We start from the raw sequence: 14,639 nt of genomic DNA, 5'->3' as shown, positions 1-14,639 counted from the left end.
ATAGATAACTTCAAGACTTTGTAGAGCTCACATGAAAATTAGTTAAAGCGGGCAACCCTATTCAAGTTAGTTAAACTGTTGGTTTAGTAAGGGTGTTGCTATTTGTACCACCATTTAGTAAAAAATAAATATAAATCACATTGAAATGGTAAAAATGATTAAAAAAAAATTCAACAATCTTATAGGTGGTGTAAATAGTCATAGGGGTGTTCATATTGCTATTTACACCATCTGGTTATATACGATTTATGAGATTCTATTAATAATTTTTTAATTAATTAAAACATTTAAAAAAAACTCGCCTTCTCATGGGGGTGGGAGGGGGGGGGTATTGTTTTTCTTTTTAATGTTTTGATATTTAAATAAAAATAAATAATAAATTTTTTTTTTTAAAATATAATGTTTGACTATATTTAATGAAGGTGGTGCAAATATTTTCCATTTACACTACCTATAAAGCTATCACACCTATCAAATGGTGGTGTAAATAGCAATTAGGGTGGTGCAAAATTACAAATTAAACCTCAGTAGAAATAGCCTATTGAACTTCTTAGAACTTCTCAGTAAATTTATCTCGTGTATACCTCAATAGTGATCTTAGAATTTCGTTCTTTACCCCAAAAAAAACACCAAATGCAATTAAAACTCATTAGGATAACAAATATTTTCTCAAAAAAAATCTGTCACGGATAATTATTTCTTCTTGATTGACAATCGTTGTCATTACCACATATGGCTACAATATAAAGGGAAAATAATACTTAATGAATTTTCATTTTATATTCTCAACTTTTACTCTATCTCATAATTTTTTTATATAAACTGTAGTGAATCCACATAACAAAAATAATTAATCCTTATTTACCACATCCAATAAAATTAAAAAAAAAAAAAAGAATTTAGATAGAAGTATGCATATTAGAACTCTATAAAGCTAGCAACTTTGCTCTGTAGAAATGTCACAAACCATTACTCCTTAGCTTCTAACTGTTTTACAGATTTCGATCTTAGATGTTGACAATGGAACGAAAAGAAATTATCCGTCCGGTAATAGACAACCCTTTCCTCAACATCGTCGAATTACCCGGCGACACCGTCAAACGTGACCCCGAACCTCTCAACGCCCCCAACACCGACCTCCATGGCAGCTCGCCGGTACTCTCCAAGGATGTCAGCCTCGACCCAAACAAAGGCACCTGGCAACGATTATATATCCCGAAAGATGTTATGATCAATAGCTCTTCTTCTTCTTATTCTTCCCCGAAGAAACTACCTCTGATTGTGTACTATCACGGCGGAGGATATGTTTTTAACCACGCAAACTCGAGTTTGTACGATGTTTTTTGCCAGGGTTTGGTGGAGAAGGTGGGGGTTATGGTAATTTCACTCGAGTACCGTCTCGCCCCGGAGCACCGCTTGCCGGCGGCGTATGAAGACGCCGTGGACGGGCTGAGGTGGGTGAGCTCGACCCAAGACGAGTGGGTCCGCAACTTCGCGGATTTGGACAACTGTTATCTTTCCGGCACCAGCGCCGGCGGAAACCTTGCTTACTTTGCCGGGATAAGGGCGGCGGCGGCGGCGGAAGAGCTCAAGCCGCTTAATATCAAGGGGATGATCTTGCACCATCCATATTTTAGCGGGAAGACGAGGTCGGAATCCGAGGAGAGGCTCAAAAACGATTCCATTTTGCCGCTGTACGCGATTGATCAGATGTATGGTCTGTGTTTGCCGAAGGGTGCCGGCGGCGATCATGAGTTCCGGAACCCGGGCGTCGACGGCGGGTCGAAACATCTTGAGGATATAAAGAGGTTAGGTTGGCGGGTCCTCGTGACGGGTTGCTCCGATGACCCGTTGGTGGATGCCGGTAAGCAGTGTGCGAAGTTGCTGGAAGGGAAGGGGATTCCGACAACGGCGTCGTTTGGGGAAGGATATCATGGGATGGAGGTTTTCGACCACTCCATGTCGGGCCCACTTTATCATGTAATCAAGAATTTCATTTCTTGATTTTTGATTTTTGTTTGGGATTGGATATTTGAATATTGTAATAAGATGAATTTTGATAAGGACTGCTAAACCTCTAGCTACTTATCCATGATCAAATTCTTCCAAGTATTCCCTAAGGCAAATTATACCATGAATTATGAATCCAACTTGCAATGTAAAACTCATACATGTATTATTTTCAGTATATTGCATAATTATTTTAATTTTAGTAAGGCCATTATATATATTTTGATACAAATTATTCATTTTTAATATACTGTATGTTATTTTTAATATATTACAAGTCAAAATGAACTTATATCACTTCCTCACGTCAATCGTTATGTTATGGAACCGTGTTCACCATCTGTGGTGAACACGATCCCAACGGTGTTAGTGCACCGTTATTTTTTTTTTCTTAATTAACCGCGTGACTTTTCTTCTTCATTTTCACATTTCGCGGTTTCACTTTAATTTGAGGTGAGTAATGATTTCGAACATTCATAAATTATGAATCCATGTCTGCACATTCACTTTGGACCCGTGCCTACACATTCCCGTCCGAAACCATGACTGCTGCCTGCACATTCACTTTGGACCCGTGCCTACACATTCTCGTCCGAAACCATGACTGCTCCTCTGTAGCGCAAGCTTCTTCAACATTCATAAATTATGAATTTTCTGTTATGAAATTATGAATTTTCTGTTATGAGATTATGAATTTTCTGTTTTGAGATTATGAATTTTCTGTTATGAGATCATGAATTTTCTGTTATGAGATTATGAATTTACAGTAAATTCATAATCTCATAACAGAAAATTCATAATTTAATAAATGTTTTTCTTTTATGCGATTATGAATTTTCTGTTATGAGATTATGAATTTACAGTACATTCATAATCTCATAACAGAAAATTCATAATCTGACCAAACGCGCGCCATTAACACCACATCCGCGAATTTTTTTTTTTTTTTTACGTAAAAACGGCGCCGTTTGGACCCGTGTTCACCATGAATGGTGAACAAGTTTCCAGGGCATAATTTGCGTCCCCACGTATGTACCAAAAAAAACAAAAAAAAAAAACACCCGGGGTTTATCTATTAGTCTTATTAGTTTGATCTGATCAATTATGAATAATTTATGCTAATTTATCTCTTTGTAATCCTTTGTCAATTAAGATCATAAGGTCAATTTCATTCAAATTACACATCCAAATAATGATTATATGACAATATGAAATTCCTCGTAAATCAAAGGTTAATTATCAGGTGGATCCGGGTCGACCCGATGGCAAAAATACATAAATTACATACTAAATATTCACAATTTTATATATTAAATGTTCACAATTTACATACACAATTTATATACCAAATGTTCACAATTCAAATTATAGACATTCAATATGTAAATTGTGTATTTTGGACTCATGTCCACCTTGCAAGGTGGACTAGATCCCTGGACTGGGTCCATGGTATAATTGTTGCTAACCGGCAAATTAATTATTGTGTGGACCATAATGTAATAGAGTCAGTAGCATTCAAAAAAAAATTTATTGTGTGGACCATGAATATCAAATACATTTTTAATATATTAAAAGTACATTATTTGTGTATTAAATGTACATTATTTAATAAGTATATATAAAATAATGTACGTTTAGTACTCAAATAATATACTTTCAAAAAATATAATTTACGTTCAAATATAATATACTTTAGTATATTAAAAATGTATTATTTATTTATGATCCACGTAACTGTGTATACCATGGTCCATGTACTCATGATTGGTGACCAACCATGAAAATACATGAAGCCCATAATCTATATATTAGTGCCCATGAGCCCATCTATGTCCCAAACGCAAATTATACTGTGCAACCGAATGCACCTTGCAAGGTGCATACGATTGCAAAACGGCGCCGTTTTGGTTAAAAAAACGCGCGTCTCACTTAAAGAAGAAATCAGGTTCGATTCTCGGCAATAGCATTTTTATATATCCAGAAATTCATAACTATATAACCACAATTTCATAACTATATATCCACAGTGAATGAATGAAGTAAAAATTCACAATAAATGAATGAATGAAGTAAAAATCCACAATGAATGAATGAATGAAGTAAAAATCCACAATGAATGAACTAAATATCCACAATATATGATTGAACTAAATATCCATAATGAATGAACTAAATATCCATAAATTCATAACTATATAACCACAATTTCATAACTATATATCCACAATTTCATAACTATATATCCACAGTGAATGAATGAAGTAAAAATCCACAATGAATGAATGAATGAAGTAAAAATCCACAATGAATGAACTAAATATCTACAATATATGATTGAACTAAATATCCACAACGAATGAACTAAATATCCATAAATTCATAACTATATAACCACAATTTCATAACTATATATCCACAATTTCATAACTATATATCCACAATAATGCTATTGCTGAGAGTCGAACCTGATTTTTTTTAAAAAAAAGTGGGACGCGCGTTTTTAATCAAAACGACGTCGTTTTGAACCGTATGCACCATGCGCATGGTACATTCGGTTGCACAGCATAACTATTGTGTCCCAAATATATTGACAGTTCTATTTGTCCACAAATCAACACGGATGCGCAAATTATGCTGCAATCGTTATGCTGTGCAACCGTATGCACCACGGTTGCAAAACGACATCGTTTCATTAAAAGAAAATTTCGTTCGAATTGTAGTTAACGGCGTTAGACGATTTTCTTTCATATTCAAACAGTAGGATATATTCATAAATTCATAACTATATATCCACAAATTCATAACTTTATATTCATATCGAATTACATAACTATATATTCATAATTTGACAACAGTACATTCATAAATAATAACTACACATTCATAATTTCGTATTCATATATTCATAATTTCACAACTAGACATTTATAATTACATAACTCCATATTCAGAATTTTTAAAGTGCTTGTTCACAGAGAACTATATCCATAATTTCAAAACTATATATCTATAACTTCATAACTATATATCTATATATCCACAACTTCATAACTATATATCCACAACTTCATAACTATATATTCATAATTGCATAACTATATATTCATAATTACACGTCGATGGGAGTTTTTGTAAATAAAAAAAAAAATTGATTGGTGGAGTTAAACGGTGCCACTAATGGTGTCGTTTTGCAACCGTGTGCACCATGCATGGTGCACACGGTTGCACAACATAATTTGCGATTATGCTGTGAGCACCTGCCCACCTTGCAAGGTGGCAATCATTATTGTGTGGACCATGGTCCACACAAGTTGTATGGACCATATTTTGTATACTGTAAAATAATGTACATTCAATACAATAATAATGTACATTTAGTACAAAAATAATGTATATTGTATTCAGGGAATGTACATTATTTTTGTACTGAGTGTACATTATATTGTATAATGTACATATAGTAATGTACATTTAATATATTAAAAATATACTTTTTATTATGGTCCACATAACATTGTGTAGACCATGGTCCACACAATAATGGCACGGTTCCATATAAATAATTTCTATACTGTAGATTCATAATTTCTATACTATAGATCTATAATTTATATATTATAGATTCATAAAATTTATACTTTAGATTCCAATTGATGAACTCTGTTTTTACAAATAAGAGAACTATATGTTCATAATTGATAACTATACAGTTTAGAAATTATGAATTTATAGTACAAAAATTATGAATCTACAGTACAGATATTATGAATCTACAGTATAGAAATTATGAATCTACTGTATTTAAATTATGAATCTACAGTTTAGAAATTATGAATCTAAAGTATAAATTTTATGAATCTACAGTATAGAAATTATGGATCTACAGCATAGAAATTATGAATTTACAGTATAGAAATTATGGATATAGAACTGTGCCCACATTGCAAGGTGGTCACGTGCTCATACCATAACGATCCATGGAGATGGATTACTCTAATGGCCCGTTTGATTCACGGAATAGGCCGGGAATGGCATAGCATTCCCAGTAATAGGCCTATTCCTTTGTTTGGTAACCATTTCTATTACCAGGAATAATATTCCTGGTAATAGCCTATTACCTCAAATAAGGTAATAGTTATTACTAGGGCCCCCCTCTGGTATTAGCCTATTACTGAACGCTCAGGAATAGATTTTAGAATTTATTTTCTTTTTTACCCCTTTCTTTAACCTAATTTTTTTTATCCTATATATAAATTTATCCTATTTCACCACCGTCGTCGCCACCACCACCATTACTGCCCCCGCCACCAGCACCACCATCGCCACAAGCGTCGCCGCCCCTACCACTGTCACCGCCACCATCACCACTACCACCCTAGCACCACTACCACCATCACCACCACTGCCACCACCATCGCCGCCGCCACCACCACCACCGCCACCGCCACCGCCACCAGAACCACCACCCAGCAGCAGCAGCAGCAGCACCACCACCACCACAACCGTCGTCGCCCCCACCACCACTGCCACAACCGTCACCGTCACCATCACCACCGCCACCACCACCACTACCACCCCACCACCACCACCACCATCACCACCATCACATATTTTTATAAAGGTATTTATGTCTTTTAAAACATATTTCATTTCTATTCCTTAAATCAACCAAACACTGTAATATAATTCCTAAAGTCTATTCCTTCCGCGAACCAAACAATAGAATACAATTCCTATTCTATTCCTTGCCTATTCCATTCCTTATGGAATAACATTTTTATTACCTCAAAATTTATTCCGTGAACCAAACTTGCTGTAAAGGATAATACCAGGTAAGGAAAATAGGCTACAACCTCAGCTCGGTGATAATTTCATATTCTTTGTAGTGATTGTACACAACTTGAAAGAGTTGCATATAGATCTGGATGACCTATATGTATACAAGGTTATCTAACAACTTTACGATCTGGTCCTCGAGTTTAATATCTCTATAAATTTTATAATTTAATTTTTAAAATAATTTGTGTGTCAATCTAACAAAGTCGAATATATTTTTTACTTTAAAAATTAAATATAATTGTTACAAAAAATTATTGTTTAATACTACTTTATCGACACAGACATTAAGGAACCACCTTCTACAGGTAGAGATTGTGGAGTGTACTTTCTATCTTCTCAAATGCTTCAAAGAAATGGTAGAAGCGAGAAGGGATGAAGAAAATAAATGCTGCGGGCCGTGGGTCAATTATTGAACTTCAGAATTAAAAAAAAAAAATCATTTGAGCCATAAATAAAAATTTAAATATATAAATGTATATATCTTATGTGTCTTTAATGTTTTCTCTGGATTTCTAAACTTAGGACTTTTAAAAGAAAAAAAAAATTCATTTGAATTATCTCCACAAAAAGTGGTCTTGGGCTTATAGAATGACATGTGGGTTTATGGAATGACATGTGCATAAAGAATATATTATATAATCATATAAAAAAAAGTGTTCAATTAGAGTTTAAATTTACTCCTACAAAATTTGAAATTTGCTTTCTAAATGTAATTATCTTAGTTATTATTTGTATTGTGAAAATTATAATATAGATGAAATAAAATTAAGAAGAAATCAATGTAATTATGTAAATTCTCTTATAAGTTTATTTGAATATGTACATAATTAGAGATTATATTAACCATGCAAAATTTTAATTTTAATTTTAATTTTAATTTTGTGTTCTATAAAAATAATAAATACTTACCAATGGAAGCTCAAAAATATTATTATATTAAACAATTTAAAATATTTTTATTTATTTATTTATATTTATGATAACATAATTTTTTCCCGTGCACCGCGGGTGAATTACTAGTATTTATTATAATAACAATAACAGTAATTATCTATTATTAGGCTAATCTCTATTTGCTAAATCTAGAGAATAATTTTGTGTTTCAAATGTTTATTAGTGTATATTTCTATTCTTCAACCTAACCAAACACTACAATATATTTTCTAATTAACCAAATAACAATTCTATACAATTGATAAATAAAATTTTAAACATGATTTGGAGAGGGAAGCCCCAGCTGCCACAAATTATGACATAGGCTCTACCTATTAGGTAGATCTTAGCCTAATGCCCCTCCAAAGTGCAATAGAGGTCACTAGCCTAAGCCATGAGCGTTGATGATCGCTCATTGACTCCGTCCAGGTAAATATGTTATTCGTTGTTCCTGAACTCCATTTTATTAGGCGTTGCTGAACTCTTGCTTCCGTTTTGTTTCGATGTGGGATATAGGGAACAAGAATAACTTCTTCTTTGCTTCTTTCTTCCCATTTCTAGTCCCTTTTTCTATAGTTCTTTTTCGTTTTCTTGCTTAGATTTACAATGGATCGGAAAAATGAATTAGCACATAGCTATACATATGAAAATCCTATAAATTTAGTTTAATCCTTCGATCCTTAAGTGCTTGTTGGTTACATCCCGACGTCAGGAAGAGCCACTTTTGGTGTTGTTCTTTTCTTGCCAACTGGAAGTTTTAGTGTTGCGATGAATGGAGTCTTACCGAATTGCTCATACCCTCTGATGGCGGAAACGTTAGCTTGTAAAGAAGTCATTTCTTGGCTAAAAGATCGTGGGGGTTTCCTCTATTATTTTACACATCGACTGTTCCGAGCTACACTGTAATCTAACAGCACCCACGGTTGCGCTCCGACGATACGTTGGCATTGCTACGGATGGCTGTAGGGAAATTATGTCTTCTCTAATCCTAGATCTTCTAATAAGATAGCTCACTCTTTAGCTTATAAGGCCTATCTTCAGGCTAACTCAATGTACTGAAACTTCGTTCCACCGGACTTTGTTTCGGCTCTTATGCATTAATCTACCTCTATTGGTTGCTTTCAAAAAAGTTCTTGTTCACATGTAATGATAGGCCATAATAGTTCAATTATTATTATTATTGTTGTTGTTGTTGTTGTTATTGTTGTTGGTGTTGTTGTTGTTGTTTTTTTTTTTTTTTTTTGAAAGTGTTGTTGTTGTTGTTATTGTTATTGTTATTGTTATTATTTTGTCTTAAAGGTTGAGTAATTTTTGGTAGTTTAATAGTCTAATCGTATTTTTTAAAAAAATAATTTAAGGACTTATTTTACCTACCTAAAATTTTATTTGATAGAAAATAATTTTATTCTGTATATTCTACCCAAGAGTTACTATATGAGATAAATTGCAAGCCAGTTAAAACAAAACTTTTAATTGATTTATTCTGTATATTCTGCCCATGTGGCCACTTTCTTCATTTTTATAATGGCTTAAATTGATTTAACTTAGTAAATTCTTAATTTTATAAAAAAGTATTTATTTTAAGAAATATTTTATCATAAAATGTGAATATATTATATTAAAATGCAACAGCTACCTCTATTTAAATTGGAAGTGAATTGAAGTAGGAACTGTGATTTTTGCATGTAGCTGATGTTACATCCTTCAGATGAGTGAAAACAGATTAACGTAGATTCAAACTCTGGGAAGTTACAAAGATAATAACAGAGATAAGAGTCCTATCTAACTACACCTAGTCAATAGCTATTAGTTATAGGACTAATTCAACTCTAGTGTTACATAATAAATAAATGTGAAATATAACATTACTAACACTCTCCCTCAAGCTGAAGGTGGTGTAGACACAACATTAAGCTTGTCGCGAAGAGTAGCAAAGCGTGCAGACGGCAGTGGTTTGGTGAAGACGTCGGCTAACTGATCCTTGGTGGAGATAAAGTTGACTCGGAAATCACCAGAAGTCACCTTGTCTCGTACGAAATGGTAGTCAATCTCAACATGTTTGGTCCGAGCATGAAATACCGGATTAGTGCACATATAAGTGGCGCCCAAATTATCACACCACAAAGTTGCTGGATTCCCCGAATGTAGCCCAAGCTCGTGTAGAAGAGATTCAACCCAAGTGACCTCTGCTGCGACGTCGGCTAGTCCCTTGTACTCGGCCTCTGTGGAAGACCTAGCGACAGTCCGTTGCTTACGAGAGACCCAAGAAATTAAGTTCGTACCAAGGAATACAGCGTAACCACTGGTGGACTTGCGATCTACCGGACACCCAGCCCAGTCGGAGTCCGAGTAAGCATGAATATCAGCGGACGGCGAAGCAGACAACTTAAGACCATAGGACTGCGTGCCTTTGACATACCGTAGAACCCGTTTCAGTAAACCCCAGTGCTCATCAGTCAGAGTGTGCATGAACTGACAGAGCCTATTAACAGCATACGACAGATCCGGACGCGTGATAGTCAGATACTGTAGAGCCCCGGCTAACCGACGGTACTGAGTAGGGTTTTCATACGGGCCAGTCGGTGGAGAAATAGCTTGTGTGACAGCAGCCGGAGTGGAACCCCATCTGTTACCGGTATAGTTTCAATGCCGAGAAAAAAGGTGGGAGTGCCCAAGTCGCGTATCTTGAAAGTGGTGGAGAGCTGATTAAGTAGAGAGAGTAATAGTTCGGTGTCGTTGCCAAGCATGATTATATCGTCTACATAGACGAGCAGATAGACCCGTGACGTGCCTCGCGTGTAGTAAAAAAGGGAGACGTCGGTTTTGGATGCTACAAAACCTGTAGTCAGAAGAAAGTCATGTAACCGCTTAAACCAGGCACGAGGAGCCTGTTTAAGCCCATAAAGGGACCGTTGTAAACGGCAAACATAATCCGGGTGCGTTGGGTCCTCATAACCCGGTGGTTGGCGCATGTAGACCGTTTCAGCTAGATGCCCATTCAGGAAGGTATTATGGACATCCAGCTGGCGCATAGTCCATCCTTGTGATATAGCAAGGGCAAGTAATATGCGAACCGTCGTGGGTTTTACAACTGGACTGTAGGTTTCAAAAAAGTCCTCACCAGCGACTTGATTGATTGAACCCCTTTGCGACCAAGCGAGCTTTGTAAAGCTCTATGGTACCGTCGGCCTTCCGTTTGGTGCGGTAGACCCACTTACAGCCCACTACATTCATCCCCGGCTTAGCCGGTGTGAGATACCACGTATTATTATGCAGAAGCGCATTAAATTCCTGATCCATAGCATCCCTCCACTGCGGGTGTGCCACGGCTTGAGTATAACAAGTTGGATCAGTAGAGGCAGTTAGAGCGTGAAAGGGCTCATTTGTGCCTCGTGTCATGTGCCGGAGTCGCATCACAAGGGGTTGTGGCGTAGCCCGAGCCCGGCTTTTGGTTTCGCGGCGTGGTGCCACTCTGTTCTCTAGCTCATGTTGTATTGCTAGCGGTGGCACTTGGGTTGTCAGCGGTAGCTCATTAATCGGTTCAACTTGTGATTGTGTGATTATGGGACTGGATGCCCAAGGCACGTCATTCTGAGTGCTTGAGTCCCCACTGTGCTCGCGAGAACCTGTAGCATAAGGAAACACACTCTCGTCAAACCTGACGTGACGACAGATAAAGGTCTTTCCAGTTACTGGGTCCATGCATCGGTACCCCCTATAGGACGTAGGATACCCTAGAAAGACACAAGGGGCAGATCGATACTCTATCTTATGGCGATTGTAGGGCCGCAGATAGGGGTAACATCTGCACCCAAACACTCGCAGAAAAGTGTATGGTGGAGTTTTGTTGTAAACAGACTCGTAGGGACTGACATAATTTTTGAGTGCAGACGACGGTAAGCAATTTATGAGATAGGAAGCTGTTTCAAACGCGGCATCCCAGTGTCTGATAGGGACTAAGCTGTGCGCGAGTAGAGCTAACCCGGTTTCGACAATGTGTCTATTCCGGCGCTCTACTCGGCCATTTTGCTCATGTGTATTGGCACAAGACTGCCTATGCACAATGCCAAGAGACTCAAAGATTGTGTGTAGACGACGATACTCACCGCCGAGATCAGACTGTATCGACTTGATAGAACGCGAGAATTGGCGTTCTACCATGACACGGAAAGACTCAAATATTTTATAAATGTCTGATTTTAACCGCAAAGGGTAAAACCAGCAAAAACGGGTGTGGTCATCTACAAATAGAACAAAGTATCTAAAACCCCCGGCAGAAACAACGGGTGCCGGCCCCCAAATATCAGTATACAGTAAGTCGAGTACATTATTGCTACTAGAAAAAACTCTATCTTGCGGGAATCGAGACGATTTCCCGAGTTGACACGACGAACACAAACGCGGTATACTTGACTTGGGTTGAGTGACCGGGCAGTTTTGTAAGACACGATTCTGGGCACGTTCATGCGGATGTCCAAGCCTGCGATGCCAAACGTCAGGTGGCGCACGAGCGGTTATTAACGCAACATGTGACCGAGACATGGGTAACTTGTACAAACCCCCTGTGGTTGGACCCCTAAGGAGCACCGCCTTGGTGTGACAGTCCTTCACAACGAAATGATCATGGTGAAATTCAAAATAAACAGAATTATCAAGTGTGATGCGATTAACTGATAATAATGGTAAGGAAAGACGGGGGACATGCAAAATATTATTTAATTTCAGAGTTCTAGACACAGAGTTTAATGATGCATGGCCAACACTGGTTATACCCAAACCTGATCCGTTGCCCACGCGGAACACGTCACCGCCGGAATAAGGATCTGCTTGCGCCATCATCGTTGGATCGGGCGTAGCATGTGACGACGCCCCGGTGTCCGGGTACCACGCGTCCGCCACGACCGCCGTCTCATCACCGGGAACTGCCGCATGGGCCTGCGGTTGCGGAGCGCCGGAGTCCCGTTTATAGCAGTGAAGCGCGGTGTGGCCATGTGAGCGGCAGATTTGGCATCTCGGACCACCACCGCCTCGGCCTCTGCCCTGTCCGCCACGGCCTCTGCCCCGTCCTCGCCATTGCTGCCCGGAGCCAGCATGCCTAGAACCGCCACCTGCGGTCTGGTTCTGCGCGTAACCACGTCCAGCCACCAAGGCCGTGTGGCCGGATGAATTGCCGGCAGTGGAGAACTCATCCGCCCAAATGAACTCTTAGGCTTGGAGATAGTCCGAGAGCTGGGGAATCGACACCGGTGTGCCGGATGCCGCGAGGGATGAAGCCATCGACCGGAATTCTGGCCGGAGACCTCGGAAAACCCAGAGGTTCTGCTCGTCAAGCGAGACCGGACGGCCGGCCAACGCTAGATCCTCCACTAACAGCTGCGCACGGCCGAGATACTCGGCGGGAGTGCTGTCACCTTGCCTGAGTGATTGGAATTGAGCCAACAAATTGAGGCATCTCGCCCTGGTCGAGGAACCCAGTGCCGCCGTGATCGAAGACCACACCTCATGCGACGTTGTACGGCCGACGACGAGGTAGAGTACCTCGTCCGCCATTGATGACACAAGCAGAGACAGTATGCTCTGGTCCTGCTGTATCCATAGGCCGTGAGCCGGGTTCGAGGTGGTGGTGGTTGTTGTGGCGCCGGAGGCAGCTTCACCGGACGCTGGAGACTCAAGCGTGGTAGGTGGACAAGGTGTATCGCCGGTGACATACCCCAGGAGACCTTGTCCACGGAGGAATGGTACAAGTTGGGTACGCCAGAAGAGAAAGTTTTTCGTGGTTAATTTCATTGAGATGAAGTGGTGAGCCGAATTGAGGGTGTTTGGGGTGGTGGAAGAAGGCGGAGTGCCGGCGGTCACCGTTCGCTCACTCGAGTTTGTCGATATAATTTTGGGAGAGAGAAAACAAAGGTTCACCTAGCTTGCTGATACCAGATGAGTGAAAACAGATTAACGTAGATTCAAACTCTAGGAAGTTACAAAGATAATAACAGAGATAAGAGTCCTATCTAACTACACCTAGTCAATAGCTATTAGTTATAGGACTAATTCAACTCTAATGTTACATAATGAATAAATGTGAAATATAACATTACTAACACTTCATACGTTTTTTTTGAAGGGTACGCATTTCATACATATTTGAAATAAAAATCATATAGTTTACGGTATTGGTTTTAAATATTGCGTTTATACTTTTGATAGGGTCTCATTTATTTATAAGAACAAGACTACAAACATCTAAAAACTGGCCCTGTCTGGAGAGTGATGGCATGACCTCCAAAAGCAGGGCAAATTATGTTGTGCACCATGCATGGTGCACACTGTTCTATGTTCATAATTACTGAACTATATGTTCATAATTATAAAGCTATATATTCATAATTTTTTAACTTCATATCAATAATTATTGAACTCTATATTCACAATTATAGAACTCTATGTTTATATTCCCAATTGTTGAACTCTGTATTCACAAATTATAGAACTATATGTTCATAATTTGATAACTATACAGTTTAGAAATTATGAATCTATAGTACAAAAATTATGAATTTGCAGTATAGAAATTATGAATCTACTGTATTTAAATTATGAATCAACGGTTTAGAAATTATAAATCTACAGTATAGAAATTATGAATTTGGAACTGTGTGCACCTTGCATGGTACACATGGTTGCACAACATAACGTTCCGCAAAAGCAAGCAAATTATATTGTGGACCCGGGTTATATTCACAATTTTTTAACTCTATATTCACAAATTTAGAACTGAATATTCACAATTTTAAATCTCAATATACAAAATTACAGAACACAATATTCACAATTGCAGAACTCTATGTTCACAAATTTTGAAC

At 38.1% G+C, this 14,639-nt stretch overlaps 2 protein-coding genes across 2 annotated transcripts; one reads left to right on the top strand and one right to left on the bottom strand.

The window, feature by feature from the left end:
- The first annotated feature begins 907 nt into the window (after positions 1–907).
- LOC109193785 (probable carboxylesterase 120) lies at positions 908–2,096 on the top strand. Its single transcript, XM_019344596.1, has one exon. It carries the CDS (start codon positions 1,012–1,014, stop codon positions 2,002–2,004), a length of 993 nt encoding a protein of 330 aa, XP_019200141.1. The 5' UTR covers positions 908–1,011; the 3' UTR covers positions 2,005–2,096.
- Positions 2,097–12,987: 10,891 nt separating this feature from the next.
- LOC109193893 lies at positions 12,988–13,569 on the bottom strand. Its single transcript, XM_019344719.1, has one exon. The coding sequence runs from the start codon at positions 13,567–13,569 to the stop codon at positions 12,988–12,990; it is 582 nt and encodes a 193-aa protein (XP_019200264.1).
- Between the last annotated feature and the right edge of the window lie 1,070 nt (positions 13,570–14,639).

Source organism: Ipomoea nil, unplaced genomic scaffold (genome assembly GCF_001879475.1).
Source record: "Ipomoea nil cultivar Tokyo-kokei standard unplaced genomic scaffold, Asagao_1.1 scaffold1932, whole genome shotgun sequence".
NCBI classification, from domain to species: domain Eukaryota; kingdom Viridiplantae; phylum Streptophyta; class Magnoliopsida; order Solanales; family Convolvulaceae; genus Ipomoea; species Ipomoea nil.
The sequence above is the reverse complement of the archived record's forward strand: the minus strand, read 5'-3'. Positions and strand labels throughout refer to the sequence as shown.